General features: G+C 47.7%; 1 protein-coding gene across 1 annotated transcript in view; it reads right to left on the bottom strand.

Moving 5' to 3' along the window:
- The window catches only part of BARX2 (BARX homeobox 2), a 59,016-nt gene extending 55,352 nt beyond the window's left edge, over positions 1 to 3,664 (bottom strand). The window contains exon 1 of the mRNA XM_008142544.3: positions 3,121 to 3,664. Coding sequence (XP_008140766.1) covers positions 3,121 to 3,307 — 187 coding nt within the window. The 5' untranslated portion in view covers positions 3,308 to 3,664. The remainder of the gene's footprint in view (positions 1 to 3,120) is intronic.
- Between the last annotated feature and the right edge of the window lie 11,527 nt (positions 3,665 to 15,191).

Here is a 15,191-nt window from a genome sequence, read left to right as displayed (position 1 = left end):
TGAATGAGGATCACTGTGATCAAACTGAAAAGGAGGCCAACATGTTATACACTAAATTAATTATGAGCATACTGCGCATCTCAACAGTGGTCTGAATAACAAACCTGTTTTCAAACGGAGGCTTTCTTTGCGCTTCGTTTTTTAAATCTTACTTTCAACGTAATAATAAACGTTCCTCTCGTTTGGCTTAATCTCCCACACCAGGTTCCCTCTCAATGATTATAATGTGGCTTAGGAGATCCGCTGTGACTTAGAAACAGCTTTCTAAGACTAAAATCACACCGTTTGTACTAAGAAAGGGCCTGTTAAAACAGAGAGTAATTTTTTTGAAGATGAGTTTTCCATTAAGGTTAGCGTGCCTAATAATAAATCACTGTCAGGTGATTATCTGCCTGATGTGAAACGTTTCCATTTCCCAGCTTACCGGAACTCAAGATCTTCTGCCTGAGGAGATTCAGTATCATGAATTGACATTTTAATTATTAATCTAAATAACATGGACTGCTTACCTATGTAGAGGCCTTTTCAATGCGATCGCTTTCTTTCCACCCCAATTTTATGTACTGATGATGCAGGGTGGTGACTTTTTTTGTATCTTAGTTTTCATTGTTTGACCTGACAAAGTTCACTTCTGTTCATTATTTAAATCTTAAACAGCAAACCGAAGGATGAGAAAGTTCAGTAACTTGAATTCCAACGTGTGCCTTTCACTTGATTTGAATTTTTTAATGCGTTGGTTCCACCAAAAGTGCTAGTTATCTTGATACAGAAAAAAAACTACAGTTTCATTCTGGGTGACAGATGCCAAGAACTTATTGCTGTTGTTTTTTAATTAATTAAAAAAAAAAGATTTAAGTTCATCCAAGCTAAGATTTTGATCCTCAACATAACCGTTAAAAGCAACAAAATGCTTTGAAAGCAGGGTATCTGCAAAACCTTCGCGAAGACACTAATGGGATTCCCATGACCTAATACATGTAAGGCTTTAACTGTAACCGTAAACCCGCTGAAAGCTTTGGGTCTGAAAGTATGGACTACTGTAGCCAGTTTTTATGGGTTTAATTCCACTGGCAAATCCCCGTTTCTGTATTTTAAATCTCAGCGAGAGCAAACGCACATCACATTTTCAAGAGAACAACGCAAAGAAAGCAAGCCCTGGAATGAGAGGGCAAGAAAACCACTGCCAGCCACGACCCTCTCTCGCGAACCATCCATGAACATCAGAAGCACAAGACGGAGCAACGCTTTCAGTTCAGGATATACGCGCAGTCCTCTTTTCACACGCAACATCAGATGAGTCATTCTATGTCCCTCTGATTGACTTCCCACACAAGGTTCCGTAAAACACAGCACTTAGCCTCGACCGATAACTGGACCACTGTTTTCAGAGGCTCTTTATTACTAGTTTTCTGACATGTTTTCTTCTCTGATCCAGTTCTGTAACTGTTAAAAGTCAGAAAAGGCTGCCTTCAAATCAATGGATGGCGGCGCAGTCACTAAAACAAACAAACAGACAAAAACCCTGTAGGCTCTATGCTTTACCTGGGTGTTTAGAAGTTGTTCTGTTTTATCCTGGGAACCTCCAGGTATGTAACCTAGCAGGGTGCACTGAGATTTGTGATTTAAAACAGAACCCCTCTGTTTAATTTGTGATGAAAAGGATTTGAGTTATTGTAGCAAATGATTAAATTTATGCTTAACACAAGATGCAGCCTACCTCCCCTGTCCAACATCTACGAAGACTATTCACCCAGGGTTTATACATGGCGGGCACACAAATGTAAAAATATCAACATCAAGGATATCTACCTTCTTTCTAAAACGTCTTATCTGTTTCTTGTCTTGGCTATTTCTGGATTTTTTAAATTCAGTATTACAAGTTTTAGTGTTCCACACCTCTTAGGCCTAATTCCACCTTACAGATAAAATTTATTTCACAGAGGTGTAACTGACCATCATATTCATGTCATAACCAAATACATGTAGGCACAATTTGGTTGTAAATGAGCTTTATGGTGCGTATTTACACACATATTCACTGACTATCCTACAGGGACGTTCAATGGAACCAACAGAAAGGAAAGGATTCCAAGCATTGCCCAGGTCTTGGCCTGACCATTCCAAAAAAAAAAACGCCTTTCAAAACCACAGCTAGATCTTCACTTTACTTTTTCAATGTAAATATGACTAAATTGATTTATGTCATGCCATCCACGCAACAAACATAACCTCAAAGGGTCTTCTGGTTTGGAAATGCCACGTGTGTACACCTGGAGTTGAAAGCACGGTCAATAACTTTAATAAAAATTGCTTCAACTTTTGTTTTGTTTTGCTATCCCTGCGTTTAGATAGTCTAAATTCTCTTCATGTACTCAAAGTTTGTTTTTTTATATATAAATACCTTTGGATTTATTTTCTACATAAAGCTACGCCTTTTTTCAGTATATTTATGAAGTACTCTTGATCGTCTCTATTGGTCTTAGTTCTTCCAGAGAACGAAACCCAGACTTGAGGAATGTTTTTATTGTTACCATTGTTGTTTTTTTTAGTTGTTTAGTTTAGTTTAATTTAGTTTAGTTTAGTTTAGCAGGCACATAAAACTAATTCCGCTTACAACACAGTGCGACAATATTCCGGAAATATTTCCCCCAAAGGGAGATCCTTTTAAGTAAAGTTCAGCGACTACAGGATTTTGTCGAGAGCCTCCGGATACCGCTTTACTTGAAAAAAAAAAAAAATCCCCAGTGGAGACAGAAGATTGGAGTTAACTCCAGGCGAGAAGCAACACCACTTCCTGAAACAATGTTTTCGGCGCTGAACCAGGTCAAGAGTTTGAACTTTCTGACCGAGAACCGAGGCGGCGCTGGGAAGAAGGAAGCGTCCCGTGGCTCAGGCGACCCGCTCCTGGGGCGCATTGTCGTCCCCTTTTTTTCCAACCTTAGTTTTCCACACCTTGGCCAGCCCTCCCCAGGCTGCAGCCGCCTTAGCCATTTGCCCGCCGCTGCTAATTCTAGTCCTCTCTCCCCTCGGGTTGGAGGACAGAGGAGGGTAAAGCGCCCCACACCAGCGAGAGAGGGAGCGCACCCCACCAGCCCCCCCCCCCCCGGCGGGGCGTCTTACCGGTACAGGAATGCAGGGGCTTGGGTCGCACGACCAGCGAGGGGCACACGGAGTAGAGGGAAAGTTTCTCAAAGTAGTCGCAGGTCTCCTTGGAGAGGATCTCGTCGATCATGAAAGTCTTGTAGCGCCGCCTGGCTGCTTTGAGTTGGCCGGGCGAGGTGAGCCTCAGCTCCGCGTGGCAGTGCATGGTGAGCCGGGGCCGCGGGGGCTGGCGCACCGGCGGCGGGGTCTGTGCCCGGCGCCTCGGCAGCCGGGAGGCGGCGGAGCCCTTGGCGGGGCGCGGAGGGGAGCGGGCACCGGGCGCGCCGGCCGCGCGTCTAGACCCACCCGCAGATCAGCATCTTCGCCGCGCCTTTTTGGGGCACCGCGACTGTCAATCAGCGCGCGCTTCCTGCAGGGCCGGGTGCGGAGTCACGCCGCGTGCGGAGTCACGCCGAGGGGGCGTCGGCGGCCGGCCCGCCGGTGCCAACTCGGCGGGAGCCTGCGCGCCGCGTGCCCGTCGCTCTCCTCGCCTCCTCCCGCCTGCCCTGGTCTCTCGCTCTTCTGCCCGTCTCTCTCTATTTTAAGACACTCGCTTTGCCTCTCCTCCCCGCCCCTCTGCTGGAACAACCTCCAGGTGTGTGTGTGTGTGTGTAGTGTGCGCGCTCGAGGGTGCGCGCGGTACGGGGAGCGCGCACTGCCCCGCCCGCCGGCCTGGCCGACGCGGGCCGCGGCCCCCAGCGCGTCCCAGCGCACCTCCTTCGCGCGCGTCTTCTTCGCGCGCATCTCCCTACCCACCTGGCCCCGCTCCCCCTGCCTTCAAACCAGGGACGGGCGGGTATAGTTCTCTCACTAGGAAGAAGCCGAGTTCTCGCCGGGGCTCCGGAGCCGGCTCCCCCAGGGATCAGTGTGCCCTTCTCCTTCCGGGCTCGGACCCCCCGCCGGCCCGGTCCGGAGGACTGCGGCCGCCCCTCCTGCCCGCTACGCTCGCTGCCCGCGCGAGCCGAGCATGGGGTGTTTGCGCCGATTGCAAACTTGACTGCCCCATGGAGATCCCAAACCATGGATGACCCTTGCCCTGTCCGTTATCCCAGTAATAAACTGTAGAAATAAAAAAAAAATAACCCGACAAAAGTGTGTATTCCTTTTTATTTGTAAACTGCGTATAAACTTCTTCGGTCGCCAGCGCCGGCGTGCCCTTCGCAGGCGGCGTGTTCGCGGCATCTCGGACCAGGGACACTCCCGGCAAAGCGACTGTTGTCCCCCTTCCCTCGCCACGCCGCGCCGCGCCGCAGGGTTCCGGGAGCCGCAGAGACACATGCTAATGAAGCGGCTGGCCTTCTCCCTCCGGGGCGCCTACCGTCCCAGTGCGTTCCCCACAGAGTCTGTAGGAACTTTTATTTTCAGTTGTGATCTTTGGGCGAGAGGCTCCCCCTGCCCGAGTCCTGCCACTGCGCGGGCGCCGTCCGCGGAAACCGCCCCGGGGCGCCGGGTTCCCACGGTTTGTCTCCAAACTGGCGTGCGCGGGGCTGGGAGGAAATCTAGAATGAAAGTTGCGGATCGCCTTCTCCGAGACCGGGTTTGGGAGCTGGTGACATTTCCTCACTCGAAACCTGGAAGCGGCCCGAGTCGTGGCGGGGGGTCTCCCAGGAGCTGCTGGCCCAGGAGCGAGTCGCCGCAGAAGCGGGGCGACCCCACCGCGCGAGCTGGCGGTTCGACTCAGAGGGACACAGATGGGGAACTAACTAACCACTGAGCACTTGGAGAAAATAGGTGGTAATAAAACCCCATCAGAGCCGAGCGCCAGACGCGGCACCTTGAAGAAACTTCATTCCCGGAGTGTCTGTGCGCCCCTCCGTCCCCTCCTCTCCATTTACAATCGTTTTTCCTTTATTCTCCTAATCCAATCCAGGCAGAGGCGGCTCCAGGTGTCCGGATGGTGGCGCGCGTCCCGAGGAGAAGGTCACCGCTCTCGGGGCTGTGCGCGCCCCGGCTCCGGCGGCGGTCCCCGCGGCGGATCCGCTATCCCGCGCGGGGCGGAGGGGCTGCACCTGAATCAGCCCAGCATCGCCGACTGGCGCCAAGACCGAGGGGTCCTCCTGGGCGCAGGAGGAGCAGGGACCAGAGGGGTCCCAGGGGCGCGGCGTTCCGGCCGAGGACAGAATTGGGTGGGGAGTTGTATTTGACCCTTGGAAAATGAGGGGATGTCGGCAGCCGCCGAGAAATGAGTGTTTGGCAGAATTTGAGCGCAGCGTGCGGCGGCGATGTGTGTGTGTGTTGGTGGGGGGGGGGGGGTGCGGGGGGGACCCTACGGACAGCGCGGACTGCGGGGCCGATCGGGCGCTTGTGGGCCAGCGCCTGGGCGACTGACTCTCCGTTCCACCTTGCGACCTTGTCGAGGCACCAAGCGTGGCCCGCTCGGACTCTTTTCCCAGGCCCTGCCGTGCGCTCACGGAATGCGCGCTCTCCAAACTAATCTCCGGGGCCCTCCAGTCCTTTCATTCCCTCTTTTCCTTAACTCCTTTCTCATCCTCCTCACCCCGTTACCCTCTAGGTCTCTTCCCATTCCTTTCAGCGCTCCCTTCTTTCCGATGTTCCCTCCCATTCTCCCACTGTTTGCGGCACTTTCGTTCTTCTCTATCCAACTTCCCCTGTCTCTCTCTCTCTCTCTTCTGCCCTTGCTCCCCTTCTTCTCCCCATCTTACATCCCCGTGTCTCTTTTCCGTTCTTTCCTCCTCTTCCCTTTCTCGCTCTTTCTCCTCTTCCACTCCTCCTTCCCTCTCTTCAAACCGGGATCCGGAGCTGCGCTAGCTCCCGCGCCCCTGCGCCGCGGCGCTCCCACGCGGATGGCGGCGGCGCGCAGCTCCCAGAGGGGACCGCGCGCGCGGAGGCTCCCGCCGCTTGGCCCCAGCCGTCTCCCTCCTCCCCGCTCCTACTGGACTCCAGGCACAAAATGCGCCCATATTTCCCTGCAGACTGGCCCTTTGATTTGAAATCTGCCGTGTTTTAAGTCGCCAAAGAAGTAAGACAGTTCGATTCAACAGCTCCTTTCGTTTTCCATCTTTTCTATTTTCTGCTAAGGAGACCAACTATCTCAAAGAGGGTCTGAGGATGTCAGTTCCCCAGGTGTAGTGGGGAGAGAGATTCCAGATCTTGGAGTCTGGAGCCTCCAGCTCTCCGTCCGTCCTTTATCATCGAAGCTGAGCCTCAGTTGTTTTTTTCATTTGTAAGTGGTCAGCATAACACCGACTTCTCAACGTCCCCTTTATGGGAATGCCCTCCGCACCCCAACCCCTCCCTCCTCCTCGTCCCGGAAAAAAACTCGTTCAAGACCCATCTCAAAGGTCACCCCCGCTGTGAAACGTTTGCTCGCTTCCCCACTCCCCAAGGTGATCCCTGCCTCTGTCTTAGCGGTCCCTTTACTGTCTTTGACATGTGTGTGTCACCCACCGGACAAGGAACTCCTGGTGGGCCAATCTCTGTGTTATTTATTATTCGTCTGATATCACCAATACTAGCATGTGCCTGACACTAGGTGTCGTGAACTGATGAATGCGTGAAAGGTGGGATAATTATGTAATTATACAGACCCAAGCACACGATGGGACTTCAGATCTTAACTGGTTGCACTGAATTTCTTTCTCCTCCAATGAGTCTCTCCTCTCCTTCCTCGATATTTTGGTTGTTTAGCAATAGCATCTAACAAAAAGTCCCCATTTTTGGCCCCACCTCTCTCTTTTCGCTCCCTCTCTCCTGCCCTCAGACCGTGGCGGTGAGGGGAAGCACACCCCAGCTGTCAATCACGACCTGGGGCTTTGGTCAGGAAGAGTCAGGGGTTTAGTTTCCAACGTTAATGAAGTGGCTGCAACAGCAAACATCTGCCAAAGAGACTCAAACCTTTCCAGCTGCTGGAGACCCGCAGACACTTCCCAGCCTCCTGTGACGGGGTACGGGCAGTGTCTTTCCCTGTGTTTGGGGAGGGGACCCACAGAGAGGGACCGCCCCATTTGCACCCAGCTGCTTAGGCAGGCACGGAGGGGAATGGAAATTCACACCCTCCAGGAGGTTTCAGGAGGTGAGCCCTCCACCCCCTCCTCAATCTGGCACCTGCTTCCCGGAAGGCCAAGCCAGAAAAAAGGGTGCAGGAACACCTTTGCAAAGTTAGGAGGCTCCGGGGACTAGAAACCAAAGAATCCCTGCTCCCCATTTCAGCACACACCCAGTCTCACCATTCCACTAGGGCATGAAATGTCATAAAACAAAATGGTCTTTAAGATTCATAGAGTGGCATTTAAATGGCAACGAGGATCTACCCCTAGACCAGTGGTCGGCAAACTCATTAGTCAACAGAGCCAAATATCAACAGTACAACGATTGAAATTTCTTTAGAGAGCCAAATTTTTTCAACTTACACTTCTTCTAACGCCACTTCTTCAATTGTGCAAGAGCCACACTCAAGGGGCCAAAGAGCCGCATGTGGCACGCGAGCCGCAGTTTGCCGACCACTGCCCTAGAAGAACGTGCCTGATTTTTAGTTTGACTGTCCTTTTAGAATCTCGGGCTTCCTTGTCCATGTAGATATTCCGAAGCAGCCGGGACATGTCTTAAAAATACACTCATTCATTCCCAACCACCTTCTTCTCTCCAAAACAGGGGGCGGGAAGGAAACAAAAGCACTTCTTACATTCTAGTCAAGTGTCCTTAATCACTTGTTTTTCAGTCGCTAAGTTTTGAAATAGTTTCAGACATGTAAAAGCAACATAGGGAAAGCCTTGTAAGTTAATACTCCCCCCGGGCCCCGGGGCCATGCCAAAGCTGAAGCCTTGCAGAACAAGAAGCTGAAGGAGGTGGACAAGGAGCCCAGCTCGTTTTTGTGTGTGTGTGTTGGGGGGGGGGGTTAAAAATATATTTTATTAATTTTTTTTACAGAGAGGGAGGGAGAGGGATAGAGAGTTAGAAACATCGATGAGAGAGAAACATCCATCAGCTGCCTCCTGCAACACCCCCTACTAGGTATGTGCTCACAACCAAGGTACATGCCCTTGACCAGAATCGAACCTGGGACCCTTGAGTCCGCAGGCTGAAGCTCTATCCACTGAGCCAAACCGGTTAGGGCCCAGCTCGTTTTTTAACGATGACGTTCCTTTACAGAAACTGCCCTCCTACATCGAAAAGCATCCTTTCAGGAGAGGGCACCAATGCGGTCCACTGGACCAACGGGCTTAGAAAGGACTGGGGAGGTCCTTCTCTTCTTTTTTTTCACAACACCTTCCTGGAGGAGAAGGTTAAACTGGGGAAAAAGACAATGGCCTTATATGCAGAGGGTCAAACATTTACAGGAAGAGTAAAACCACAGCGAATCGTTTAAATACTTCAAACATTTTTAAAGCTTGGCGCACAGATGAAAATTGTTTGTGTTGCTCACCATTTCCCTTTTCACATTGTGCCGTCCCGACACCCAACAGCCCTATTTCTGCCAATAGCCTGTGCGCCTCAATTCTCCCAAAGACGGAGCCAGGAAAATAAAATGTAATCTCCTCGATTGCGGTGAAAATAGATACGGAAGTTTGGAGTAACATTGGTTTTGACTTTCTCCCTCCCCTCACCCCCCCTCATGCTATCCCTTTACTAATGAAAAGCTGCAACAAGAGAGAAAAGCACTCAAGTTCACCGGGGGTGAGTGAAAGAGCCTTTGAGTTAGACAAATCTGGGTGCATTCCCGCTCAGTCGTTTCCCTGACCTGCAGTCTTCAACCATAACACGTGGGTGATGATGGCCAGCTCAGAAGTTTCTTGGAGGATCCATGGACGTCCGTGTGCACGGCGCTCACTCATCCTTTGCCAGTCTCCCACCACCTTTACTTCCAGTTCAATTAAAAAAGCAATTTGCTATATATTCTTTTAAAATCCCCAAACAAAACTGCATTTGAAAAGGCATCAGCGCCTCTGCTGTTTCAGACGTGTTTGGGATTAGTTTTTGCTCCATGCCTAACACCCAGGATCAACCAAGAAATAAAGAGTGGGAGGGGCAGGCGTAGGGAGTGGGGGACTATCATTAACTAAAGGAAATGGCCCTGGCCACCAAGGGTCCCTAAGTGCTACTGAACATCTGGCACCCAGGACCACAGGCTCAGCACATCTGCAGGTGTCAATCATTCCAACCAGCACTTTTCAAGAGACTGGCTCATTTATAGCTGTCACGTTTTTTTTATTGTCTGCAAAAGAAATGCCATGATCTTGCACCCACGGGTGACGTCTCAGCCAAATTATTTCATAAAGTATTTTTTTTTTTTAATTCTCTCCTTTGGCTCAAGCAGGCCTCGGTCAGGCTTTCTGTGAATTTCCTGTAGTTTTCCCTGACTCAGGGCCCGTCAGCAACCCCCAGGAGGTAGGATTTCAAAGAGAACAAGGGGTTGGTGGGTCCGCCATTCCCATCCCCCTCGATATCAAGGACCCGAAGGGCCCTGCTTCAGCCAGCACAGAGCCAGGACCTGCGGAGCCAGTCTGCCTTCTGAACACAGAAAGGAGAACACACTCACAGAAAGCTTTCGGGATTACAGAAGTTCGCTGGCGTGATTGTTATTCTGCTAATTCAGGAGGACAACATTTTACCCAGAACTCTGGGTGCAGTATGCCAATCAGAGAACGTAATGGTGTCTGCTCTCCAGGTTGTGAAGAGGAAGTTTGTACAAACTCCTGCTAAGCACCTACTTAGGTCAAAGTGGAGAGAGAGAGTGTGTGTGTGTTTACTCATGCCTGGGTCCATGGTCTGTAGGCTTGTTTTGTATTGTTTTGTTTTAGGAATGAGAAGGGAAGGAAATACAAATAGAAAAAAAAAAGAGAGGGAGGGGGAGGAGAGAGATCTGAAAATTTTCTTTACTAAACTAATTCAGGAGAAATTCTCAATCTTCGAGGGAGGAAAGAGAAAATAGAGCCAAATGAATTGCCTAGCGCCAGTGGTCGGCAAACTGCGGCTCGCGAGCCACATGCGGCTCTTTGGCCCCTTGAGTGTGGCTCTTTCACAAAATACCACGGCCTGGGCGAGTCTATTTTGGAGAAGTGGCGTTAGAAGAAGATTAAGTTTAAAAAATTTGGCTCTCAAAAGAAATTTCAATCATTGTACTGTTGATATTTGGCTCTGTTGACTAATGAGTTTGCTGACCACTGGTCTAGCCCAAATTCTCAGCCTAGGTTAACAGGCTTCCATGCGTGGGATGACATGTAGACTCTTTTTCTATGACATAAAACCACAATTTGAAGTGTTTCTTATGATGATAGGCTTTTAAGGCAAAGTTGATCTCTGTGAGCTATTGATAATGACTTTTGAAAATCACCAATAGAGGTTATCACATAGCCAATATTCTCAGAGCAAAATGGGAGAATTGAAAAATAATATTGAAAATCCTGGTATTAAACATTCGCATATAAGATGCTCATACATTAAGGAAATGCAAATGTGTCATTTGCTAGATCATCTAAGGGGAATAAAAGTTTGCTAAAGTTGTTCATTTGGCGGGTTTGTTGTTTTTTTATGCCCAGAAATACTTCATTTCACTTTGAGCAGAAGCCTCAGAGGCCGTCTTTATAGGTCTTCAAAGTGGGAGCTCTCCTTGCTTACTTTCACAAGTTACAGGGATGCTCAGATCTAAATAGGCTGCAAATTACCAAAGCAAATGAATGAGATGGTGCCAATCTCTGTGCATTTCAATGACAGGAGCAGCCTGCCCTTTTAATCGGGATTTGAAGCCATCACGGGAACAGAGACTCCGCAATGCTACTGCCAGTCCACATTCTGATACGTGTACTTAAGTCAATTAGTGAGTCTCTTAGAGTCTGTCTACATACGCTACCAAAACATCTGGCCATTTCAATCAGTTCAATCAAGACCCTGGCCAAGGCAGGGTGGGAAATTAGTCAAATTAGTCCTTTGTACAGGCAGAACAATGGGCTGTGTTCTCAGCTTGGAGAGCCAGTGGGTGTCACTCAAAAGGTTTGGGTTTTCTTCTCTGACACCAGGACACAGTTCCTAGTTCCTGGAGGAGGTTGTGATTTGTATCGGTCCAGGTTTGGAAGGTGTACTGACAGATCTTCAGGACAAAATGTCATGGATATGAAGATGACCTAGCCATAGCCAGTTTCAAAGACATTTCTGTGTTCCTTTGAACTCTGTGTTCTCAAGGTTGGGGCTATGCCAGAATTAAGCTGGACTGGGGCTCGCTAAGTGTTGAAAAATCAAAGTAGCAGCACCACAGATCACACAATAGTGTTTATTGCCCTCTAATTTATTGGCATTCCTATGCCCGTGTGTCTTTACTTGAAGGAAATCTAACACATGATTTGAATGACCAAATATTGGTAAACACAGCTTTTCATCTGAGCCACTGTTGCACAAAATTGCTTCTCTGTGAAATCAAAATAATACTGTCCTTTCATTTCTTTCGTCTCTTATATGACATCATCTATGGGTACGTGGAATTTTCAAATCATCATCTTTATGGATCACATAGAGACAGCCCCACAGAGAAACACATGCTCAGAGGAGGGGATGAGAGTTTCAGGATCCCAGCCCAACATTCTGGTCATGTTACCTCATTTTCCTTCGGCATTAACATTCTCACTCATGGGCTAAAAAGCTTCTGATCTGAACTGTTCGAAACCATGATGAAATCTGTATTAAAATGCAGCTCTCCCTTGAAGAAATTCACTGGAGGAAGAAAACATTTTTATATTCATTTGGGGGGGTCACATTAAGTACAGATAACCTGTCAGTCTAATTTTTGTGGCTTTGTTCTCTGTGCATTGATTTGAAGTATTTTTAAGCCGCAGACAATTAAAAATAATTACTGTCATAACTGACTAATGTAAACTTGATAATAAGTCTGAGATGACTCACCCTCCCACTGAATATTCCAGAGTACACAGTCTCTTAGGTTGAAGTCTGTTATCGCTTATTAAATGTCTAACTTAATTGTTGAGTTAATTGCGAATTAATTAGTTTTAAAAAGTCTTTCTGTCTCCTTTAGGAGGGAAAGCGGCTCTTTATCCAAGGACGAAGAAATGAAAAGAAATCCAGTTTTCTAGGTAGGAGGAAGATAATTTTTGAGAAAGAGAAAAAGAGTTTTACTCAGAACTTCAGTATAAGGAGACTCTGACTTGATGAAAAACTAGAAATTATAGCTAGTAGCTCAAACAGGTCCAGCAAAGGAATGATGTCTATGTAGTGAAGGGGAGAGACTTTCACTTTGATGATTTTGGTGTTGAGATGGGAAGTTGGGAGGATCAAGACTTTTTGGAGATTAAGCAGGACTCTAGACTAAGAATAGGATGAACTAGGGACATCAAATGGCAGGGGGTGGGGGTGGAGGGTACATGGTAGTTGACTTCTTGTGGAAAGAACTAGGACTTGTTTCCATCTGTAAGGACTAACTATGCAAAGTTTATGCCTTTATTCGTTACAGCCCTGAAGCCAATGGCCTGCAGCACAGAAAGGAAGCCAGCAGGAGGGAAGGTGTGGGAGAGAGAGAGAGAGAAAGAGAGGGTGTCGATGAGCAGAATCTGCAGATAGGTTCCCAGGAACCTCAAAATGATGAACAAGCTTAAAGAAAAGTGCACAACCTCAAACTCACCCTTCAGAATACACACACACACACACACACACACACACACACACACACACAGCAGGTAGGGTACATAGCCTACAAGCAGGTTACTTACTCTCCTGATGACAAACCAAGGAGGAATTTACAAGGTAATGTTGTGGAATACAAAGACCCAAACAAAAAAAGCCGAAATTAGTCACCCACCCTCTGTGGTAATGTAAACTGGTATGACATTTCTGGAGGGCAGTTTAGCATTGTGTCTCAAATTCAAAAGCAAGCCAGCAATCCCAACCAAGGAATTTAAACCAAGGCTGTGGTTCTCAAACATGATCGTGCACATAGCCATCTCCTAGGAGAGCCTGCTTAACCACTCTGACTCCAAGGTGTCTTCCCCCGGAGTCGTTTAGGTGTGAGGATGGACATTTTTTAAACAAGCGGTCCTCTTGAGTTGACTACTTTTGAATCGACAGGGTGCTAAACAGGTAATAAAAGTGGGGAAACGCTATAAGCAGAAGCAAATTTGTTACTTGTAAGATTCCTTAAAATTGCAGGAAACTGCAAAATCTGTTCTTTTAACTCTCGGAACCCCAGTTCGCTTATCTTTACAATAAGTACGCATGCTCATGGCATAATTGTGAGATTAAATGAGAATTCACATAAGTGGTTTAGGCAGTGGCTGACACATTGTGAGAGATGAGTAACAGCTATTATTACCGAAATGTTGAGGGGGAAGCAAATTAAAATAATCAAATATATAATGTAATTCCAACGTCGAAACATTGTTTATACACATATGCATACTAGTATATGTGCATGCAGAGATACCCAAAATCATGTTCAAATGTTAACAGTGACCATTTCTTGACAGCAGGCTTTTGAGGGACTTAACTTTCCTTTCTGTAGCTTTGAATATGGTTTGAATTGTTTTACACTTTACATATTCCCCCAAGATATTGTTTTTAAATTCAAAAACATAAAGGGTACTTCAATAATACCTTACATTTGCATAACACTTTGCAGAACATTTCCAAATACCTTACTTCACCTGAGCTTCACACAGCCCGGTGAATGTAAAAGGAGACGTCTTACCATTTCTGTTTTTCACATGAAGAAACTGCGCATGAGTGGTTCACCTGAGGACACCTCCCCCACACAGCTGAGGTTGCAGACTAGTCTCAAACACAAGTTTTTTTGAGTCCAAGTTCCTCAAACCTTCTACTGGGCAATGTTTCCCCACTAAGCATATACATGGATTATAGGATTCCAGCTTTACAAATGTCTATTTTCCACGTATCTTCCCCATTTAAAAGATGTTAAGCACTTGATGAAAATGAAATACACTGAATATTAAGAAAGCTGATAGGAAAATATATTGCAGTCGGGATCTATCAAAGCGAGACCTCTGCTAGAAACCAAGTTCTGCAACTGTGGTTACTGGGTAACCCTCTAAATATAGACATCCCCACTCACCTGTTACAAGCTAACAAATTTCATGATCAAAGAATATGGGTTGGTGGCTGTGTAGAATGTGGACTGTCAACGGGGTTTATCTGGGTTCTCACACGTTTTTCACCGTCCAGCCATGCAGCCCAGGCATCTGACGGCACTTCAGGGCCAAGCCCGGGTGGCGGTGGACCGAGACTGGAATCAGGAGAGGGTTCTAAGGGCGCAGCGAGGTCTGAGCTGAAAGTGTCCCGTCACTGCCCTCTACCGGATGGCAAGGCAGCTCGGTGTCTGTGCTGTGGAATCGTGTCTCCCTCTATTGGCAGAAAATCATTGCAAAATTGAAAACAGGCTCTAGTTGAGGCGTTGGGTCCGTCCCTGCTCACGACTGCCCGCTGGTCTCAGAACATTCTCTTGGCATTGGCAAGCTCGGTGGTCTTCAGTAGTCCTCATTGGATGGGCCTTCAACACAGACATCTCAGTCATTTTACCAGCAGCAAACAAATTCTCCTCTGGAGGCGGGGGGCAAAGGGGGCATCCCTTAACCTCAATTCTGTGTCAGAAGGATCACTAGTTGCTCTTCTTTCCCAAACTAGTGCAGCAGGTCAAGGGACACTTTTTAGATTTCACAAGGAAGGCTCTTCGCTGGCCTTAAACTCCAGGTTTAGTCCTAATATCCTCACTGTCACGGATTTAAGTTCTCCACCTATAAACACTCACACCACTGAATTCTATGTCTCGTGAGCAGGCAGTGATTTTTCCCACCGGTGTGGCGCAAGTATTTTTAAAACATGTAACAGCCTGACCTCTTTCCCTTCGATTGTCCAATAAAGAAATGACAACAGCCAACACAGTACTAACCTTCTGGTGTGGACGAATAAAATTATACCTATTTTTTTTTTTTTGTCAGAAGGGCAAAAAATATAATGTGTTTTTGAGTGTGCGACAGAATTTTAGTAATTAGCTAACATGTGCCTTGAGATGAGAAAGGTTGAAAATCACTGGAATATGGGACATTTAACAAGGGAAGACAGGAAAGCAGCACATAATA

The sequence above is a fragment of the Eptesicus fuscus genome, chromosome 23 (assembly GCF_027574615.1).
Source record: "Eptesicus fuscus isolate TK198812 chromosome 23, DD_ASM_mEF_20220401, whole genome shotgun sequence".
Taxonomy (NCBI): Eukaryota; Metazoa; Chordata; class Mammalia; order Chiroptera; family Vespertilionidae; genus Eptesicus; species Eptesicus fuscus.
Note: the sequence above shows the minus strand (reverse complement) of the source record. Positions and strands in the feature narration are given on the sequence as shown.